General features: G+C 40.4%; 1 protein-coding gene across 3 annotated transcripts in view; it reads right to left on the bottom strand.

Moving 5' to 3' along the window:
* Positions 1 to 23,785, bottom strand: part of LOC135200273 (BTB/POZ domain-containing protein KCTD5-like) — a 173,988-nt gene that overhangs the window by 26,573 nt on the left and 123,630 nt on the right. Inside the window, exon 5 of one of the 3 annotated variants that reach the window (XM_064228760.1) lies at positions 12,440 to 12,513. The exons of the other annotated variants lie outside the window; for them this stretch is intronic. Coding sequence (XP_064084830.1) covers positions 12,455 to 12,513 — 59 coding nt within the window. The 3' untranslated portion in view covers positions 12,440 to 12,454. Of the gene's footprint in view, positions 1 to 12,439; positions 12,514 to 23,785 lie in introns of those variants that run through there. 3 annotated transcript variants of the gene reach the window in all.

Raw genomic sequence — 23,785 nt, 5'->3', positions numbered from 1 at the left:
TTCCTGGATGTTGGATGAATACGGATCTGGAAGTATGCGTCCCTTAAGTCTATCGACAGTATGAAGTCACCTTCCCTCACAGCTGCCAACACTGAACGCTGGGTCGCCATCTTGAACCGTATCTTCCTGATGAAGTGATTCAAGGTAGATAAGTTGATCACAGGTCTCCAACCTCCCGACACCTTGGGCACCAAGATGTGACTGTAAAACCCCGGAGACGGATGCACCACTGCAACCTCCCGAAGAGCCAAGAACTTCAGAGAATCTGGAGGATACGCCCTCCTGAGCTGTGGCTTGTCCGACAGAGAAGGAGAGAAGTCGAATGGCAGTAGGTACCCCACCCGAAGGACATCTACCACCCACTTCTCTGCCCCATAACTCTGCCACTTGGACCAATGGCCTGCCAGGCAACCAACACCCCCCCCTTGGCACAGGAGAGGGAGAGGGCGCCTAACCTACTGACAGCCCCCTTTACCTCAGCCCTTCAGGCCCCTTATCGGCTTAAAGGAACAGGAACGAAAGGGACCTTGGTCCTCTGACCTAGGCTGAGACGAATGGGGAGGACCTGCTGAAACCGAACTCCTTGACGGCCTACCAGGCGACGATCTTCTTGACTGCTGCTGGGCAGGGGGAGGAGGAGAAGCCGAATGTTTCCGAGGACGAGACTCCAACTTAGACACAGCCTAGTACACTAACCTGTCCTTGGTGTCAGCCCGGTGCCGGTCTATTGCACCTTCCAGCTTGGTCCGAGAGAACGAAAATTGAGACTCCAACAGATCCCCATTCCTCAATGCCAGCAAGGACTCAGGGTCAACTGATCTTTCCATCTTGAATAAAGCTGCGTCTCTTCTAATCAAGAGAAGGTTAGCCCATAAATTAAAACGAGGTGAGCCATATACGAAAATGCCTTGCCTCCGGACTGCAACAAACTGGCAAGAGAGGACGCACTCACCAACCCTTATGGGGTCCTGTCAGAAGCTATCTTGGCAATGACCATAGACCAGAAGTCCATCCTGTGGAGACAAGGACGGAGCCACCGACCTCACCTGTTCAAAAGTCAATTCCGGCTTTAGACGAATGACTTCTGGGTTAAGATGACACAACATCAAAAAGGCAGAGGGGGTAGTAGCTAGGCAGAGCCCCTAGAGTGAAGCGAACCGTCCCGCTCTGAAACAGAGAGTAAGATACGGCCGTCCATCATAGTGAGTAATATCCATGCCAACTCTCTGCCACACTCTATCCACTTCCAGACTACCCTTCTGCCACTTCACTGGGGCCGGGTCTATTGACTGGCATGCCTCACAGCATTTGACAACAGCCTGTACTTGCCGCCTGGTAACTCCTGGATGGACTTTCTTCACAAAATAGAGAGTTCTTCTCACACCCGGGTGACCAGCAGCATGATGGATCTCCTTAATTCCATCACTAATGGCAGGGACAACAGAAGCACACACAAGTTTTGCATCTTGGTGACATGAACCAAGGTCCCTCAGCCAGCGCTGAGGTACACGTGTCAAACTGTCAGCTTTATTATTGGCAGAAGACACAAGTGTAATAGACAGCTGGAGGTCACACTCTTCTATCAGTGACAAGATTATTCCTAGTCTTCTTCTGATGAGCATTTCACTTGCGGCCTTAGTCTTCAATCTGCTTTTTTCTAAAAGTCCATCTGAAATCCATCTATGCACAATAGATGAGTCAGTCATTAATTCCACCTTTTGTATCTTCCAAGCCAGTGCAAGATTCAATCCTTTAATGACTGCATCTAGCTCAGCCATATTGATGTGGCAAGAGTCGTCTTTCCGCAGCCAGCTGGCATCTTCCACAATGGAACCATTTACTTCCACTGCAACACCAAGTGCAAGAGAACTAGCATCCACCCAGATCTTGAATTTGTCACCGGTGACATTCCACTGTCCTCTCACAGGGTCATCCTTCTTAACCTTCTCCAGAAGTTCCTGCAAACACATCTTGATGTAATCATCATTATTGACGTCGTCCCATCCTTCAGTGACTTTATTGACTCTTCTCTTGATGAATGCTACCGCCACTCGCAGCCATCCACAAACAGGGTAATGGCCTAACAGTCTACCACAGTATGAGAACACTGCTCGCCGAGTCAATTGTCTTGGTGCATCGCCCAGGTCATTGTCCCTTTTCCAAAAAAGACTCCCCTGCTCCCCCCAAACTCTCAGGCCCAATGCTCGAGCCCCTTCAGCAAGTCTTTGGTGAGGCTTACTTACTAGCCCAAAATTTCTAAGATGCTCCTCTACACGGCTGGCCTTAACAATATCTTCATTTACAAAGATGTCATCAATATAAGCTGATGTTCCTTTTCTTACAATTGGGTCCTGAAGGAGAACACAGTTTAAAACAGATTTCATTACCATCGGAGCAATATTCAAGCCAAACCCCAATCGAGTCAGGCAATACCTCTGGCCTTTGAAATATACAGTCTGGTATGGCCACAGAGACTCATGGATTTTTATTTGCAGGTAAGCTTTAGCCAAGTCTACTACAGATACATTCACTCCTTGCCTGCGCCACTCACGTATTTTGTCTGAGCACACATCCGAGTCTGCTGTAAATGCATCAATGTACGTATTCAGTTCTCTGAAGTCCAGTACAGGCCGCACCTTCTTTTTATTTTGCTGTACAACAGCCATGAGGGGAATAAGCCCCTTAGCTGGTCCATATTTATTCTCATCATAAGGAAGCAGCCAGCCATCATTCACCCATCTTTGTAGCTCTGATTCATACAGGTCCTTTGCCTCCTGTGGTACAGAATATGCCTTTACTCCATTCTCCAGGACGCCAGGCTCCTTGCCCTCAGACCATTTCCATGTAGCTGTCCAACATTTAATCACAGGATCATAAATTGCACTAAAATCACGCTCATCCACCCCCACCTTCACATCAGCAGCTGCAGAAAAAAGAGTGTCTTCCATTCCAAAACGTACACCACCCTGGGTATCGACAGTGACTCCTCCTAGAGCCCTCACACCATCCATGCCGAGAAGAAATTTAAAACCGAGGGGCATTAGAGTAGTTACGCATACAGAAATGCTGGCAGTAGCTCCATTACTGAGCTGCAAGTGCACGACGCCCATTCCTTCACACACCCATTCTTGCCCACTCACAGTTATCATGCTAACTGCGCACTTGTTCCATGCCTTACAGCATGAGACATGAGCGATGCTTTGAGAACACCCAGTGTCTACTAACACACAACACTGAAGACCCTCTACACTCAAAACAGTACTTGGCAGCACCTTACTCAGTGGGTTTGGGGAGAGGAGGCTGGCGCTGATGCCTCCTCTCCTTGCTCGTTTCCCGGACAAGCTGACGCAATGTGCCCCATTCCACCACACCCATAGCACTTTACCCTTCTCCGAAATCGACCATTTACTCGGTTGCGAGCAAGACAGTCCCTGGCGAAGTGATTTGGTCCAAGGCATACATGACATTTCTGAACTGTTGTTTCTACTGGCACAGAACCCAAGCTTCCTGCGGCGCCAAAACATGTTTCCACTGAAACAGAAGGAAGGTCATCTTTCAGAACCGCCCGTGCCGAGCCAAAATCTGTTCCAGATCGAGGGCCTCCATGCGAGACCCGGCTCTCAACAGCTGACGAACTCTCTCTGGAAGTCCAGATACAAAAGCACATGCAAGAGCTTTTTCAGAAATTCCTCCAAACAGGGATCCGAGTCGACGTAGCTCAGCTAAGTAGACATCCGGTGCCTCTCCACTGTGCAACTTCCTACTGACAAACTGTTCATAGGCTACATAGGGATCAACAGCAAACGCAGCCAACAATGCTTCTTTCACCTTGTCAACCTTCTTCCTATCTGCTGTGGGTAACTGTAAGTACACTGCAAAGGCACCACCTGTAAGCCGCAGAGGAATCACACTGGCCACATCATCAACTTTCCGAAGCTTGCAAACCAGCTCCAACTTCTCTAGCCACTCCATAACAGATTGTGCGTTTCTGCCATCATACTCAGGGATCAGTTTCAAGTCGAAGTTACTCTCCATACTGCCTAGATAGCTTGTGGCAGTAAAGAAACACAGACTTGGTTTTTTCTTCTTTACTTAAAAAATGATATATGTATAATGGATACAGACACACAACGATCCTTTGGTGGAGAGGTAATAATGTCCTACAGGGCTTGACTTCAACTAACCACACATACTCCTCACTCTCCAAGAGAACATCTTAAATAATCATTGACAATCAACAACAAGTAATATACAAACTCAACTAGTCATAAACGGTCATTTACACCTCTTCCTTAATAACCCACAACAACAGAAATACCTTTATACATAAACTGTCCAATTAAACCTAAACAGTAATTAACTGTTTCAAACAATAATTATACACTTAACCTTATGAAAGACCAACAGGACGTGACCCGACAAGGGAAGTTGAAACAATGAATTGGGATCCTGCGTAGCTCCCAGCAAGGCTTCCAAGCAGGAAAGAGTGTAAGACGACCGAGCCTGAGTCCTACACTCCAAATTGTTGAATCCACGAATGAGATTGTCAACTTCTGAAAAGGATGACAAAAACTTGCGTTTCTCCCTCCTCCTGCTCCGGCAACGGTGACTGATGACGAGAAGAGTATGCAGGCTCATCTAAAGCACTTTTCTCATTTAAATTAAAGGAAGAACCAGCAGCCAAACAGCCCAAAACACCAACTAACCTATCTGGGCTGGATCCAAGCGCCAACTCCCACGATGAACCAATTACAACACCATGAACATCCCAACAAATGACCCTTTAACATGGCCGCAAATGGGCACAGGCGTGGCAGATGTATGAACGTGAATTGGAGAGGAATCCTGAACACTCGAGATTGAAAGAGAATCTCTCAGAGTCAAACTCCTGGAAGCACCAGGGAGAGGGGCAGGCAAACACTCCTGCTGCACCAACTCCGCGCTCACAACCTTCGACATCTTGACAGGTGCCTTGAAATCCTTACGGTGACGAGTAGGCCCTGGAGAAGGTGAAGTGGGAGTGCCTGCAATGTGTGCAAGAACAGGGGAGGTTGCAACATGCTTGCGACTCAATGCAGAGGACGAAGCAGCCACTGCAGATCACACATGGGAAGATACACTAACACTCTCCGAAACACCAACACTCTCAGGAACACGGGCATGTTGCTCCTCACTCATAGGCGAAGAAAGGGCAAAGTCCTTAACGTTCCAACACTTGATATGCCAGTGGGGCAGAGATGGGGGACCTTACCTTACCTTACCTTACCTTACATCTTGTTCGGGTTGCCCCAGGTCCCTCAGTGTGAGGCACCTCTAATGTCTACCAGAGAGTTGCTAGTACATCTTCCGGTATATTTTGCATCTTCCAATCTTGGATGGTCTGGGATGCAGTTTAGATATTTGTCGAGCTTATTCTTAAACACATCTACGCTCACTCCTGATATATTCCTCAGATGAGCTGGCAACGCATTGAATAGACGCTGCATTATCGATGCTGGTGCGTAGTGGATTAATGTCCTGTGTGCTTTCCTTATTTTTCCTGGTATAGTTTTGGGCACTATTAATCTACCTCTGCTTGCTCTTTCTGATATTTTTAGTTCCATGATATTTTCTGCTATTCCTTCTATCTGTTTCCATGCCTGAATTATCATGTAGCGTTCTCTTCTCCTTTCTAGACTATATAATTTTAAGAATTGTAGTCTTTCCCAGTAGTCTAGGTCCTTAACTTCTTCTATTCTAGCTGTAAAGGACCTTTGTACACTCTCTATTTGTGCAATATCCTTTTGATAGTGTGGGTACCATATCATATTGCAATATTCAAGTGGACTACGAACATATGTTTTATAAAGCATAATCATGTGTTCAGCTTTTCTTGTTTTGAAGTGCCGTAACAACATTCCCATTTTTGCTTTACATTTTGCCAACAGAGTTGCTATTTGATCATTGCATAACATGTTCCTATTCATCATCACACCAAGGTCTTTAACTGCTTCCTTATTTGTGATGGTCTCATTATTAGGTCCCTTATATGCATATAGCTTTCTTTCTCTGTCTCCATAATTTATTGATTCAAATTTATCAGAGTTAAATACCATCCTATTTACCTCTGCCCAATCATATACTTTGTTAAGGTCTCTTTGTAGAGCGTTCCTATCTTCATCACAAGTAATTTCTCTACTTATTCTTGTGTCATCTGCGAAACTACTCACTACCGAATCCTTAACATTATTGTCTATGTCTTCAATCATAATAACAAACAGTATTGCAGCTAACACCGTACCTTGCGGCACACCGGATATTACCTTGGCTTCATCCGATTTCTCGTCGTTTGCAATAACTATCTGTTTTCTGTTGTGTAAAAATTCTTTTAACCATCTTCCTACTTTATCCACGATATTGTGTTTTCTAATTTTCTTCGCTAATATATTATGGTCTACTTTATCAAAAGCTTTTGCAAAGTCTAAATAAACCACATCTGTTTCATTTCCGCTTTTCATATTTTTGAATATGTTTTCACGGTGGACTAACAGTTGGGTTTGTGTACTTTTCCGGGTACGAAACCATGTTGTCCTTTATTAAACAAATTATTTTTTATTAAATGTTTCATAATATTTTTCTTCATTACCCTTTCATACACTTTCATAATATGTGATGTTAGACTCACAGGCCTATAATTACTTGCCTCTAGTCTTGATCCACTTTTGAAAGTAGGGGTAATATATGCTAATTTGTGCTCATCATATATCTTGCCTGTATCTACACTTTGTCTTAATAATATTGCAAGTGGCTTTGCGATAGAATGAACTACTTTCTTTAACAAAATAGCAGGAATTCCATCAGGCCCTGCAGCAGCTCCATTTTTAATTTCATTAATAGCCTGCACAATATCAGCTTCATTAATATCTATGTCAGCTAAATATTCACTATTTTCATCCCTTACTTCTATATCATTATCTTCATTATCTATTCTAGGGGTGAATTCTCTCTTATATCGTTCTGCCAGTATGTTGCAAATTTCCTTTTTTCATTCGTTAATCTCCCTTCAATTCTCAGAGGGCCTATTTCTATTCTTCTTTTATTCATCTTCTTCGCATATGAGTATAATAGTTTGGGGTTTTGCTTGATATTTAATAGGGTTTTTTCTTCCAAGTCCCGTTTTTCATTTTCTTTTGATTGTATAATCTTTTGTTCTGCATTTTCTATCTTACTTTTTAGTTCTATAACTTTCCATGCATTTTTTTCTTTTGCAAGACCTTTTTTCCACTTTCTGATTTTCTGGAACAAGATCCTTCTGTCTCTTGGTATGCATGAATGATGTTTACTTTTCTTCTTCGGTATATATTTTTCCACTATTATCTCCAATATTTTATATAATATCTCCGTATTTACCCTTATGTCATTCAAAATTATGTCATCACTTACGAAAATGTATCCATCTTTGTTTAATTCTTCATTAATTTCTGACCATTTTTATATTTTTTACTGTAGAAGTTGTATTTTCCATATCCTTCCCACTTTTTCATTTCTTGCTTATCTCTATTTTCACTTGCTTTGGAATGAACTGTTAATTCTATGACATTATGGTCTGAAATACTCGCATTATAAACTATTATTTCTTTAACATAATTCATCTCGTTCACAAATACTAGGTCTAAAGTATTTTCCTTTCTTGTTGGCAGGTGATTTATTTGTTGAATGTTGTATTCTAGTAGCATATCTAATAGCTTTTCAAATTGCCTCTTATCTTCTGCACTACTATTACTCTCTTTTTTATATGTATAAGTACAACCACAATCTCCTATTGTTCGTTCTTTCCTTCTACGAAAGGAAAGTTGAAGTCACCAGATAGGAGAATAGTCCAGTCCTTGTTGTGATTTCTACATATATCATCCAATTTTTCAATTATTAAGTCAAACTCTTTAGTATTAGGAGGTCTATATATTACTATGTTCATCAATTTTTCAGATTCAAATTCTACCGCTATTAGTTCACATTCTGAGTTACTATATTTCTCATATATTTTTCCTTGTTTTTTGTCTTTCCCATATATTTCATTTTGGGTTAGTTCTTCTAAGTACTCTATTTTTCTTTTTGAGTTACTCGTAACTAAACCCTGCGCATTCATCACTATGATGGTTTGCGTGTTTTCTCCTCATTTAAGACTGATAGTAATAAGGATTTTCCCATGTCTCTGTCCTGTTCCGGTATGTTGTTCTTTTTTCATTTCCAGAAATTCTGACATTAAAAAATCCAACTTTTCCATAATATTTGATCTTCCTTCATCATAATTATTAATTTTGTGTCTGAATCTGCAATTTTCTCCGTTTCTGCAATACCCTCTTGCATAATAAATACAGTTATTATCTCTTGAGTAGAATTTCGGAGCTGATGCTTTGAAATTTTTTGCTGACACCTCTGCATATCTCATTGGTGGTTTGCTTTTCTCTTTTACCTGATATTCTTGATTTCTCTCTTTATTTGTTTCTTTCTTATTTTGGATTTTATTACTTGGTTGGTTATTTATTTGATTATGATTCATGGCTACAGGGTGCATATATTTGCATTTTTTGTCGAACTTACATCCTTTTCCTTCTTTTAGGTTTTTACATATTTTTGGATGCAGATCTCTGCAATCATCCCCATATCCATCTAAGTATGCACATTTACCATATATTTCATAGTTTTGACATATCTTAGGATGTTTGTAGTAACATCTTTCTCCAAATCTGCAATTCCCTCTTTTCAAAAGGTTGCAGATTTTGTCTTTCTTGTCTATTTTTTCCTCTTTCCCGTCATTGTATAGATCTGGGTAGAGCCTCTTCGGGATTTGCTTTTCTGTTGTCATATCGTAATTTATTTCTTCGTAGGTATGCTGCTTTATTGCCTCATATGTAGTATCAATGAGTATCTCTGCATCCATACTTTTATCTTGTTCTTTGTTTTCCTTATTTTTTTCTGGGAGAAGGAGAGGAAGACAGCACTGGCTCCTTACGCATTCTCTTCACAGGAGGCAGGGACGATGCAACACGTTTCCTTCCAGTCCTCCCAGCTGACATAGCAGCCAACCTATCTTCCAAAACAGAGTCCAATCTCTTAAGAACTGCCTGGCATAAAACCTCAGATGGATCAGTAAGAGAGGGCTCCAATGACATGGAAGGGAGATGCAGCAAACTGGATGGCAGAGATGATGTCATGGCAGCAAACGAAGACAACACAGATGAGCGAGGCAGCGCAGTGGAGACTACTGGGAGTCATGTCATCCATGGAAGTGACGTCAAAAGTGGTGATGAGATCACAGCTTCCCTTTGATCCAAACGGGAAGCGGATGCCACTGGCGGAGGGATACAAAATGACTGAGCCCGTGATGTCACTAGCGGAGCTGATTCCACGGCTTCCCTCTGACTCGAAGAAGTGGCAACTGTCACTGGGGGCGCAATACAAAATGGCTGACCTTGGCTACCCACAAAGACGAGGCCAAGAGGAGGAGGGATGGCCTGGACAGCATGAGGAGGGGGTTAGCGAGCATCCATGAAGTGCGCCAGCAAACCCTCCAAGGATGGAGAACCCCATAGTCTGAGCGTCTTCCAAAGCGCCGCCGTAGAAACCCTACGATGCTCCCTCTTGCTATAAAACGACTTCCACTGCTCTTTAGGCCATGCACGTCATTCTGTGCAAGGATTTGTTATTGTACAAACATTAGAGCGACACCTACTATAAGTGATGTGGGGGGTCGGTCGCAGCCGAAGCCAAAAAACAAGAACACGGAAAACACGTTGACGAGGCCGGGAAGGAGCAGAAGAAGCCATAATAACAGCACACACACACACTAAATACAATCAAAATGGGCAATGAACTGGTCAACCATAACTCTCGCCTAGGTGGTTAAGAAAAGACTGACGGGGTGGCGTAGATGCTTGGTCCTTGACCACCCTTCACCCGATATATGCACGCGTTACCAAATCTCACGAGATTCCTTGCTTTCATCTGCGATTTGACCGGATCCAGTTAGGCGCTAGAAATTATCCTATTGTTAAGACCGAAGGTTTGTTCGCGTATGAACAATTAAAAGTTAAACATTATCTGAGGATACTGGGAGTTCTTAGGGAAGAGATGGATGAATGTTGGCTGTTGTCTTTTTCACTAAAATTTCATGAAGTTTCACTGGTAGTAAAGAAAATTATTGCAAAAACATAAAATTAAGCTGCAATACTGGACCACAAAATCTGTTGCTCATAATGCTCGGCTGATTATTGAAGTTTGCACATAAAAAAAAAACATTCAGCACTTGACCTTCCTTTCAGGATTCTTCAGAATCTTTTTAAATCCCTTCCCATCAAATCTTTTTCTTCTTGTAGGCCATAGATACCCAACCTCTTCAAAGAACTAGAAAACTGCAAAAACTTGTTGCATTTTAGATGCAACAGACACAACCACCAAAAAATATAAAATAATTAAAACAAAATGACTATGAATACATACAGCAGTATGACCACTATGACAGTTTGTTGAAACTGATGATTCTAATAATAATTTAAAACACACACTACAATTAAATTCAATCATGATTGAAAACATAAATATTAACAATCAATAGTAGGCTGTACTTACCAGAAACACATTCAAAGCACAAGCTAAGGGCATAAAAACTGAAAGCCTGTTTCTTTGCTAGCAGCTAACACGTAGTGAAACACTGCAGCAGGAGCTAAATAAGCACTGATGATTTAACATTTCTCATACACAAGGGTGAATAATTAATCTAATGTAAAACAGAAGGGTATAAAATTTAACTACATACTATAGAACAAATCTCTGTTTTGGACATAAGTAAATAACCCAATAACAGAGTTCACATGAAACTCTTAAAGAACTGGTTGAAAACTAAATTTCAGTATACTGTATATCCTAGAGAATAAATAAAAATTAAAAAACTAATAAAAAGATGAACACATAAACAGCTATTTACATTAAGCATTGTTACTGAAACAATACATTTTCTTGACAAACTACATATTTTTTAAACTCCTTACATACTTGTATATGTCCACATTTGTGGTATTCAAATATCCTCAGACACTGAAATTTTTGTATCTAGCAGACAACGGCGATCAGCAGTGACAAAACAATAAATGTCTACTGTACAAAGAAACCTCAACAAAAAGGCAGGAATTATTGCTAGCAGATACAGAGAAGCTTATTCTCAGAAAAATTAGTGCTATAACTTCTCATTAACAGCTGCTTGCTACAAGGCTGGAGATTCATAAGACAAGGGGCTAGCAATCTACCTACCAGATTGCAAGACTCAAACTTCTTATTGAAAAGAAATAAGATGGCTGAAAAGAATGAAACAGGAATGAGCTATTCTAAAAACTGGGAAATTATGATAATTACTGGCAATCCTGCGGTGAGGGAAATCAGTCTGGGAATTTACTACATACCAACTAAAAGAGAGGCAAGTGACCAGAATGGAATGGAATATAAAATATAGACCATAGGCCAAGGAATGGGACCTATGAGGTCATTCAGTGTTGAAGAAGAAATTGAGAGTAGAAAGGTTTTAAAGAGTAACAGGAAGAAAACCTCATATTTGCACTACAAAACAATCATTAGGAGAGGGTAGGAAGTAAGATAGAAGAAAGAAAATATTAATAGGGGTAGAGTAAAAGGAATGAAGGGGGTTGCAGCTAGGTGCTGAAGGGATGCTTACAGTGCACCTCACATGCAATAAATCCCTATTGGGAGACAAGTAACTGATTGGTCACTGACGGTTCGGACATTGGATGAATGTGCTATAAAAGATCATGTCTTAGATAATAGATTACAGTATCTAGAAACAATTGAAGATCACAAATATGGAAACAATAAGTAATGAGGTTACAATGACAAATCTACTGTATATCACAAGGGCATATCCAACCTTAAATTAAAACCATTTTATAAAACTGAAGGTTATGTTTCATTATAGTTTTTCTATGATTAAAGTGATCATCCATTATTCCTTACACACACAGCGTCAAGGCTGAGACAGAATCATCACACTACGGGTATTTTCACATATACATTGACAAATTTAAAATCAATTTGTATTTTTCATAACTAACAAACCTGCAGTTTTAACATAAGGTGAAAATTTTCTAAGGGCCTCCTAGAGTCCGGTTAAAAGAAATAAGTTACAAGGAATTGGCAGCATCAGATGTAACCAAGATAGCGATAAGCCGACCTGCCTTAACCCATCTCGGGTCCATCTCATCAATTACCTTTAACCCAGGTAAAATATGAGGGGTGGCTTGAGGTGGGCAATATATGTTAAAACTGCCGGATTGTTAGTTATGAAAAATAGAAATTTATTTAAAATTTGCCATTTGTTATATACAGAACAAACTTTTAGTTGAAACATAAGGGAGACTCACTCTTGGGGGGAGGATAGAGAAAGCCTCGGAGCAACTGGAGGTTCATTTCACTTGGGCTCACTTTCTGGCCAAAGTAGGACATAGGAAGGAGTCATATGCCTCTGAACTGTAAAGTAAAAGGTTACTTGTCAGTTAGACATTGGGGTTAAGAGACAATGAACTGCTGCTACATTGTGTCTTGTAGGAAAGTAAAGATTACTATCGGAGATGCCAAAACCACATTAGCCACCAACCTTGTTTGTTGTCATTTCCTCCCTCCCCTTGTAAGAGGGAGGAAGAAATTGCTTCCATAATAGTTTGTACTATTGTGTATGAACAATCAATTCGAACTTATGGAAAGGGGCTCGCTCACATGTATCTGACCAGTTCCAGCGCATGATGGATATTTCTCTCCACTGCCTGCCAGTAGAGGAGAAAAAAGAAAGAGAAAGGAAGATCAGTTATCCCATTCACTCTCACTTTCAAACCAACATCTTGGGCAAGATACAAATTGTCCCTCTACGGACACTGGATGAGCTACACAATTTGTTGAGCAGCCACCACTGGACAAGAGAGAGAGAGAGAGAGAGAGAGAGAGAGAGAGAGAGAGAGAGAGAGAGAGAGAGAGAGAGAGAGAGAGAGTCCAAGGACTGCAGATAGACGAATGTGAATGTGGTTTGGTGTGGCCATGTACCAGCCTTTAAGATCCTTTGAACCAACAGGTTCTTTTTGAAAGCAGTGGAAGGACCTAGACCCCTGGCATCATGTGCTCTTGCTTGTACTGAATTGGCATCTGGATTCCAAGGCTTGCATAATTACTTCCCGTAGCCAAAAAGTAATAGTATTCTTGAACACTTCTTCTTGTTCCAGTCTGTACCAATAAAAAGTCTTTGACAACCCGGTCTGAGATGTTGCGTCCCTTTTAGATACCTATGCAGTGCCCTGATGGGACATAAAAGTAATTTTTCAGGGTCATGATCAACAAAATCTTCAAGTGAAGGGATAACAAAAGAATCTGTCGTCGTGAACAGAGAGATCGTGTGTCATGGCCGTGTGAACAGGAGAGCGAATCATGCTCAAATCCGTGTAAGTGAGAATGCTAAACACTGTCTCCTCCAGGGGAACATGAATGGGAAGCTGATGTGAAGATGAAGATCAAGGAACAGATAAAGGAGCCCTCTGGAGAGTGGGATCCTGCGCTTTCGACTACTTGATGGGGGCCTTGTCATCCTGCCTACGGACCTGAGGAACAATTGCACCTGGGACAGGATGAGGAGTAGAAACAACAGTTACCTCCTGTGTAGGACTGTAATCTATAAGCTTGAGGGTTCCAGAGGATGAATCTCTAAAATCACCACAACACAGGAGTCATTAACTGGTCATAGAACATCGGTAATGTGCTTTGATGGAGGTAACTTGAGCATTAGCACAAACACGTTAGGCAGCTTCAGTGGACTCCCATCTATTTGTGGTTTTGGATCCATGGATTCACCTATTCGCATTAATTTCTGTGGAACGTATATCCACATTATTCATGGAAAATTTGCGTATACAGAGAATTTATCATAGAGAAATATTTACTATTTACTGTATGTTTTCATATTTTTGTGACTAAATGCATTTTTTGTGATAAAACTATTAAATTACTCTGGAATTAGCATTTTTAAGAGGGGGTTTTTGGTGTTTGAACTATCAAAATAGGCAGTTATAAATGATTTTAAAGGGATGTCAATATTTGCAGATTTTACCTATTTGCGAGGGATTGTGGTACATGTCCCCAATGAGACCCAGGAGTCGACTGTATAGGAGAAGAACAATGAGACTCCGAGGAGGACTCATGAAGTCTCTCCTCCTCCAATGTCTGACAGGGATTGATGAAGCAGAAGATGAAAGATGAATAGGATGACGATGATGTAGACGATGACGAAGGTGGTGGTCTACTACGTCTCTTCTTGGATTCTTTGATCCCTCAATGATTGAACTTCTTCGACAAAAAAAAAAAAAAAACCTTCAACTTTATAAAAAATTATCTGGATGAGAAAGTTGGAAGGTATACATACACACGTGGAAGTAGGTGGCAGCAACACGTGACAGTATGAGTAGGGAGAGGTGAGAATCATTGACAGCTAAGAAGACGCACTGGCAGCTGACAAGGGGAAGGCATAATAAGATGACGTCGCAGGGATGACAAAGGAATTGGAAACTATCATGGCCAACAAAACTGGAATTCAGGAGGACAAACAGCGAGACAATAGGCCAGAGGGGGTTGGTACCCCTGGTAGGCCTAAAGTCCCAACACTTTGTCATCTGCACATTTGCACCTGAAAAAACTGTACAAGGGAGAGTAGTCTTCTCCTTCATGGGGGAAAACTCCCGCCCCAAGAGATCATGGGCAGCCACGTCAATTACAAGGTCTCCTGAACCCCCAATGAATCTTCTAAAGCCAAAGCAACAGAAGAATGCGAGGGACTAAAATCTTCATGAGAATTAGAAGTAACAAGAGAAGATTTTGGTAGACAACAGCCAGAACGAGCAGGAATAGAGGTGGAAGCTGCCACCGAGGAAATGAAGCTTTCCTGAGATGGCAGAGTCGACTTCCTTCTATATCTCCTCCTCTTATCAAAATTCTTCCATTGCTCAGGAGACCAACCAACACACTCTGGACATAGGTTACTTAATGTTACATACTTTAGATCTGCACTTGCTACAAGTAGAATGGGGGTCTTTAACAAAGAAAGGCAGAAAACTGGAGCATGGGTTGCCATCAACGCCATTGCATTTTCTCTGAGGTTTGGAAGGCGTAGATGAGTTGTGGATTTGCATATTCAAAAGAGAAATGCACAATATACACAAAATCACAAAGATCACACAACAAAAGAAAGAAAAAACCAGTATCCTATGATATAAAGCAGGAAGGAAGTGAACAACTGGCTTCTGGGCAGAGAGTGCAGCAGCACTACCTGATTAGAAAGCAGTCAAGAAAAACTGAAGCAATGGACCAGAGATGGGTTAAGGCAGATCAGATACCCCTTCTCCTTACTGCCATCTTGGCTACTCCCAATGCCATCAATTCCTTTTAAGTTTCTTTTTTTTTTACTTTAACTGTACTCCAGCAGGTGCTAAAGAATTTTTCCCTTATGTTAAGACCAAAGGTTTGTTCTGTATATGAAAGACTTCACACCTGAAAGAACATACATTCACAGTCACAGCTTCAGTCTTTTAGTGGCTAAATACAAAAAACTAACCAGTCACAGCTTCAGTCTTCTAGTGGCTAAATACAAAAATCTAAAGTATACCATGACAATACAAACAAAGTTATAATTTGTATAATGAATGTTTTATTGAATTTGTATGTTTTTGAGAAATTAATGCTTGGTATAACCACAAATCAACTGCAACACTGGACAACTTGATGAATAAGGCACAGATTAACTGAACTACATTTGAAATTACAATCATTTGTGCGCCACCATCAAATGGTAATGGAAACTCAACCCTCACTCCCATTTAGAACCATATTGTCATAATGAAGACTTGGGGTATATATGCTTATGAACCCTAGTAGTACTCTATAAACAATATATAAACATGCTTTCCTTATGTACAGGTGCTTGAAGTTATGTAATGAGTTTAACTATTAATTTCATGATTAATAGGAATGTACTAATGGAATGCAATATAAAATTCAGTCAAAGGCCAAGTGCTTGGATTTATGAGGTCATTTCAGCACTGAAAGGGGAAGAGTAAAAAGGTTTAAAAGGTGTAACTGGAAGAAAACCTTGCATATGCACTATGAAACAACTGTTAGGAGAGGGTGGAAAGTAAAATGAAAGAAAGAGAAAATGAGCGAAGGTACTAGTGACAGGAATGAAAGGGATTGCAGCTAGGGGCAAAAGGGGTACAGCGAAGAACATTAAACTAATGCCTACAGTGCACCGCATGAGATGCACTAATGGCGCTCCCTCCATGGGAATCATTTAGGGGAAAGAAAGCTAGTGAGTGCTATTACTTCACATAATGTGACCTGTAAATTAAGGGGGGCTATAAAAAGTGTTCAGTAGTTACATGAAATTCACCTATGTTTCAATCTCCCTTGTTGGCAAGTCAAGATCTAGAAATGGTCAAAATGCCTTCTAGCAACAGGTACATACAGGAAATAGTCAATATTACATTATCATTATTTACAGATGTAGTGTTGACAATAAATCTTAATTATCCATCACCTAAATTTAACTAAACCTACTCTTGTATCAATTACCCCAAAGTTTGCATACCTAATACAATTTTCCATGAATTATTCAAAAATGAATTATTCAAAATAAAATGTTAGATGCACCATTGTTGTAAAATAACAGTAGTCTGAGACTGGGCAAAATGTAAAATTTGTAAATCTGGTTACTATAGGCATGAAATGAACTTAAGCTTGCTTGTAAGTTATGGACTTTATGTAAGCAAGGATTCTGCTGAAGGGTAAATATTTTAATTTTTCATAAACTGTACAGATATAGCAAAGTTATTTAGAACTTTCATATTCTGTGGCATTTTCATACACTGTACAAAATCTTTTGTAAGTCCACCCAAAGCATTCAGGTTTCTTTCCATAGACGTTTGGATAATAAGGTATTTACAAAAGTTGGTCGAATTAGCAGTTAAACATAATGATCATCTTGAAAAATTATGCAATAATGGGCAAGGTGTTTCAAATAAATACTGCACACTCAATACTGTTAAATTTTGCAGTACAGTAAAAGATCACCTAAAAGTTATTGTTAGTGAATCGATGATCAATAAGGTCTTCACGCTTCTAAATTATACCTAAGTCTTATCAAATTCCAGTGTGGGTAATTTTTCCACTCCAACATTCATTCCAGGATATAAAAAGGTCAGATTCAAAATACTAAATAGGAAAAGTAAAATGTACCTCCAGTTTTGAAACATCCAAGGTACAAATATAAATTTTTTCATGATTCACAGGCTTATAAACAGAAGCACTATGAATGTAAATAAAATATAGTAAGTGATAAAAACAATGATGGCCATTAATTTGGTAACTTTAAGCTTTGCCAGCACAGTAAGTGCTCCAGTATTGCTAATAAAACTTTTTCTTTCATGAAGCTCTAAAGAATTCACTTGAAAAAATATTCATGGCACTGTAAAGCCTCGATTCACAATATAACGAGAATGCATTTGCTACTGAATGCCAATGCATTATATGTACTGTACTAGAATTTTTATGACAGATTCTAAAATAACAGCACTCATAATTCACATTTATTTTTAGCAATTTCTCACAAAAAATTTACTAATCTTTTACATTAGACAAATTCTTAAACTTCAAGACAGGTATGGTATGCAACCAGTCTTGAACTTATGATTTAAATTCAGTTTAATAAATCTAGTTATCAAAGTTATAGCAGCAATTTCATCGACAAATACATATAGATGAAAACTTTGCAATGGATGGATTCATCAACTAACAATACTGATGCTTGCAAAATCATGCTAGCTACTAGAGTATTGCATTTCCTTGAATTTGACAAACAATAATATTTCTGTGAAAAGGCTAATAAGAAAACACTCTACTCTGTAACCACATTCTGTGGTGGGAACCCCTGTGCTTTATAAGTACATACTGTATTCTGAAACTTTGTCTTGACATGTATCCAATACATGTTATGCACTATCTTACATTTATGGAATCAAGAATTCTTGACACAACACAATACTTTGTAAATACAAACTCATTTAATGTTTGTCTTTCCTTCACTGAATACAATGTTCCCCAGTATTTGCGGGGGATGGGTACCAGACTCCTCCACGAATAGCTAAATTCTGCAAATTGTTGAAACACCTATAAAAGTGTTTAAAACTGCCTATTTTGTTAGTTAAAACTCAAGAAAAATTCACAAAAAAATTTTTATAGCTGGTTTTTTTGTTTTATCACAAAAAGAGCATTTTCTGATGAAAGTGATAAATAAAACCCAGGAATTTGTGGATTTCCTCCAATAAAAATACCGTGAATAGGCAAATAATGGTGGTATATGTTACAGAGAGAAATCCACGAATCCGGAGTCTACGAGTACAGGGGTGTTCACTGTAAGTTGTACCATAATAGGAAACTGAAGTACTAAGGTGGAAGCTCAAAAAGTACTGTATCCAAGGTATGCATCCATGGTACACATTATAAAATATAAATAAAACTTGAGTCCAGGTATCTGCAGTTATAAGGAATCCACAAAATCATTGTCCTCTTATACATATATTGCATACATGGAAGCAAACCAGCTGTAAACCAAAGCAATTTTTCTTAAAGTTTACAGAAGAAATTCTACATTTTCATACCCTCAAAAAATTTGATTGTGTCCTTCAGACTTTGGTATCAGGCAATTAATTTTCTCAATTTCTTTTACTTTAGAATTATACAATTATAGTAGGGCAGTTGTATAAAATATTTTTCTCTTGAAATTTTCAAGACAGTCTTTAATTTTTTTTTCATTTCTTTTTAAACCCTCATTACCAAATTCCATATTTTAACATGATAATTGAATATGTATATTACAATTCTCACTGTCACTTCTAAGTGGCCTTTAGTGCTTCCTCTGATAAATCTTTATTTCAATTTGCCTTATACTGTACTAGTCTTTGGTACTAGTTTCCTTTACACTGCTGCACTAAACCTTAAATCTTTATAGCTTGTTGTTTTCTAAGGTCAGCAATAATGCTGGAACTAGGACAGAGTATTATTCTTTTGGAATAAATTCTGCTTAGTTCTCATTTCCTTCTGTATACTAAACTGTACTGTTAACTGGTACCTTTCAATTCTCTCTATTTTCCTTCCTGTTGTATCATCTGCAAAAGACAGTGTGTTACAACAGCTGTTATTTTGCACTTTTAGATTAAAACCTGTTGTCCCTATTATAGTTTGCACTTGAATATTTTCAAGATATCTTACAGGTAACAATTTCACATACTAGTTCCCAGCCTAAACTGAACTGTATTTTACAATACATATACAATCCATTTAGAGAGAATTATTGAAAAACTTATCACCTAGCAAAAAATAATAACGTAGCTAATAAGACAATTCCTGGAAGTAGAGGTATTACTTGCTATTTTCTGGGTGGCTGATCTGCCTAAAACAGAATTATCATTCACTTCTACATTTCTCATCTAATATTGCATGATATCAAGAGGTTTGTGCTGGTGCTGATCTTCTCTTGTACCGTACCGTTGGTAACAAAGTAATTTCTCACCCAAGGTCATTAAAAGCACTGGACAATTTGGCTTCTCCATCTTCCACGAGCACTCTTCCTGTTGCAAATTTGTTTGTACCCCTGTTGCATTCCTTTTCTTCCATCGATTTGTCGTTGGAAGTATCAGGAGTCCCTCAGGATAATGTTGTGTAAAGTAGCCCCCTCTCCCTCGGGTTCCAATACTCTTCCAGAGAGAGGAGGCAATGCCATCTAATTCTTTAGTTTTAGATTCTGAGTCAACCAAGATGGCGGCTGTTTGGGCGTCGCTTGGTCTACAGAATTCACCCTCCTTGGATGACATGTTGTTGCATTTCTTGGAGGCGTGTATCCCCACCCCCCACAAGACCCCTATAGCAGTTCCACCTCCCCAAGGACTCCCCTACGTTGGCTCGCGAGTGCTGCCTTTGTCAATGTTGACACTCTCTGGGTCATCTCTTATCGCTCCACCAGTGAGGCCATCGGCCTTAGGAATGTTGTGATGCCACTCCAAGCGTCTTCTCAGTCTATGACGTCGGATGTGGTGGCTGCTCATCCTCCTGTCATTACGGCATCATCCCTTCCCAGTGTGATGTCATCACCTCTCACTGAGCCATCAGAGGCATTGATTCAAGGTGTCTTCAAGAGGCTGGATTCTATTTTTCAAGAGAGGTTTTCTCCTGTCTCTGTGAAGAAGAGTTGTAAGCAGAGTGTTTCTTTCCCTCCGCCTGCTAGTAAGAGACCTCATAGATGGGGGAGTTTCATTCCTGCTTCTTCTCCATCACCGCCTCACCCTCGTGTCAGACGTTGGAGGATTAAGGACTTTGTGGCTTTGTCTTCTGCAAGCGAAAGGAGCGCATCGCTGTCTGCTCCACACAATCGTCTCTCCCATGCACATTTGTGATCATGAGAGAGAGAGGAGTGCATCGCCGTCTGCCCCACACGGCCGTATCCCTCCCTTGCATTACCCATATGTGCAGGTAATGCATCGTAGACCTCCCTTCACGGCCATGCCTCTCCCTCTCATGTACGTGTTCGTGACAGTGGGAGTGTTGATAGCGATAAAAGTGCTTCTCTGTCTTCTGTACGCAGACATGACTCGTCCTTGCACTTATGTGCTGATGATGTCAGAGTTGCTATCCCCTCTTCCTTTGACCCTTTGCCAGTTTGTCGGCACGAGGATGATAGGGTGCCAATTAAAAGGTCGAAGGTTGCAGATATGAAGGTGTCTCAAGGTGGTTTTCAAAGATTTTTCGCTTGGTAAGACTGCGGTTGACGGGTGGGAAAGTGAGGCTTCCCTGGTCTGCAGACGTGCTTCTCACTCTCCTGATAGAGACGATAACCTCAAGTCTTTCTCCTTCAGGTAGCTCTCTCCAGTGTTGTTCCTCTTCTCGGGACAGTGCTTGGTTGGTGACTCATGGATGTGTACTTGACTCATCGCACACCCACGTACGTGATTCTTCCTGTGAACGTGTACATGGTTTATCACATGAACGTGTACACAGTTTGAGTCGGGACCTTGTTCGAGTGTCGTCGTGTGGTGGTGTTCTGGGACCCTCGGTTTCAGGATCTAAAGGGTTCAGGGCCTACAATCCAGCCAATGAAGACCAGGATGCTAGGCTTCTTAGGGACGCTTCCCCGAAGGATGAGGATACTGACAAGCCTTCTTCTTCGCATTGTCGGTCCCCTTTGCCAGAGCAGGAGGAGGGAGAGAGCCAAGAATTTGTCTTCTTTCTCAGAGGTTGTTGATCTTATTCGTGAGTTCAACAATCTTGAGTGTCAGACACAGGCTCAGTCTTCTATCACCCCTATGGTTATAGAGGCCTTGCTGGGTGCCAAACAGGATTCTAGGACGTCTTTTGAGCTTCCCTTGTTGGGTCACGCCAAGTCCATCTTGCAATGTGTGAACGCCATGGTTTCAGACTGTGATGGCTCTCTGCGGTCCAATAGATCCTCCAAGTTTCTTCCTCCTCTTCTCCTGCGGCATAGGAAGTACTACTCCACTAACGTGGTTCAACTGATGTCCCGTCACCTTAATCTGGACATGATCCGTCTTAAGCTTGGTCTGACCCTGGAGCAGGTTATGTCAGAAAGTAGATCCTTTTCGTCACAAGAGGCCTTAGCTATGGAAGCTGCTGCAGCTTCCATCTTCCAGACTGTCTCCTGGCTGGACTTGGCTGGACTTGTGGTATACAGTAATACCCCGAACTTAAGCGAGGTTAGGTTCCACACCCCCTCGCGCAACGGGAAGTTTCACGTAAGTTTGGCACGGTCTCTGAAATTACTAATAAATCCTTACTTCTAGTTTGAACACTTAAGATGACCCTAATCATGCTCCCTAAGTATTATGTTAACTTTTAAATGAAATTAAAGTTACTGTAATTTGATTTAAAAGTTAGTTTAACACATTACCCTTGAAAAAGGAATAACGGTTAGCATAAAAATAGTAACAGTAACTACTATGTACCGTACATAGGTATCCACTTTCGTACGTATACTAACGCTACCCCTAATTCATGGGATGCCATTTTCTTTTTCTGTCAGAGTCAAATTTTTCTGTGCATCACTAGGTAAACTTCATAGGTTAGTCATAACGAAGTCACACTATTTAATAAAATAAAGAAATGTCTGTAGATAAGTATTATTTGCAGAAGGTGAAGGTAAAATTAAATCAATTTAAAATCATGAACTAGTGTGAGAGCTAACTACAAACCAAAGAGAGAGAGAGAGAGAAGAGAGAGAGAGAGAGAGACAGAGAGCGAGAGAGAGAGAGAGAGAGAGAGAGAGAGAGAGAGAGAGAGATAGTATGTCATGTAGATAAAACTCTGGAGGGGTATCATCTTTAAAAAGTGTGAATGGGATCACATCTTCCGAAAGTACATTAACTGTATGGGCTGTAATTACATAACATCTTCTGAAACTGTATGTGCTGTAATTACATAACATAGTACATACAAATTTTACCAGCACTTTTCTCCCAGGTTAAGAAAGTAATTTTCACAGAACGACAACTCTGATGTTTTACTAGTTGATCATGGAGTTCTTATATAGTGACTAACACTGAATTACCTACTACCTTTGTATTATTTTCAAAAATATAAATAGCATACACAAAATCCCCGTACTGATTTTACACTTAAAAGCATGAAAATGTATACTAATTGTAGTATATTAGTACATACTTAAGAAATTAAAGTTTCTGAAGGGATATCATATTTGAAAAGTGCAGTAACTTTGTGAGTTGATATCACATCCTATAAAATTACACATATGCAATAACTGCATATTTATGCATGTACAAAAGTAAAAAAGCATTTTTAATAAAAATTTTATAAAAAAAAAAAAAAAAAAAACAAAAAAAAAAAAAAAAAAAAAAACTTTAAAATCTAAAAATTTGCATTATAAATTAAACATAAACACTTTTCCAGTGCTTCTGGAGGGTTCGCAAATGTTCGCACTATTGTGAATTCGCCCCAATCGAATCGTGTAAGTTTGGGGTATTACTGTACTATGATAACCAAGATTGCTTCAGATAGGACTGATTGAGGTAGTCAGTTCTTCCTCATTGACTAGGCTGTTGCAGTCTGGTGCAAAGGCTATTTCTTACCTGGCCCACCTTAGTGCAACCTTGTGGGCCAATCAGCTCCTGGCCAGGAGAATCACAGCACTGTCGAAGGTGGCGGGGTCAGTGGACTCTTCTTTGTCGGATCCCTAGGACTGAGTTGGAAGATACAATTGATCGGTGGCTGGCAGATACTAAAGATAGGCTATTCCATCAGGCAGTATCTAAATCAGAGGCTCTTTCACAATGCACTCCTCCTCCCCCTCCTCAGTGACAGGTAAGAAGACCTTTGCCGGTAAAATCATCTAAGCGTTTTGATTCAGTGAGGGTCTCTCAATCTCCTTCACAGTCCAAGTCAAAGCAACAACAGTGTCCCTTTTAATCCTGCCCCTACAACCCTGGGAGGGGCTCTAGACGAAGGAGCAGAGGGGGTCATCAATAGAGTGGGTGCCTCCCCCTCTCTGTTGCCATGAGTAGGGGGATGCCTGTCGGGCCAATGGGCCAAATGGCAATGGTATGGAGTGGAGAAATGGGTAGTAGACGTGCTTCGGGTGGGATATCTACTACCCTTCAGATTCGCTCCCCCTCTCTTGGACAGACCCTTCTTA

The sequence above is a fragment of the Macrobrachium nipponense genome, chromosome 26, assembly GCF_015104395.2.
Source record: "Macrobrachium nipponense isolate FS-2020 chromosome 26, ASM1510439v2, whole genome shotgun sequence".
Lineage (NCBI taxonomy): Eukaryota > Metazoa > Arthropoda > Malacostraca > Decapoda > Palaemonidae > Macrobrachium > Macrobrachium nipponense.
The sequence above is the reverse complement of the archived record's forward strand: the minus strand, read 5'-3'. Positions and strand labels throughout refer to the sequence as shown.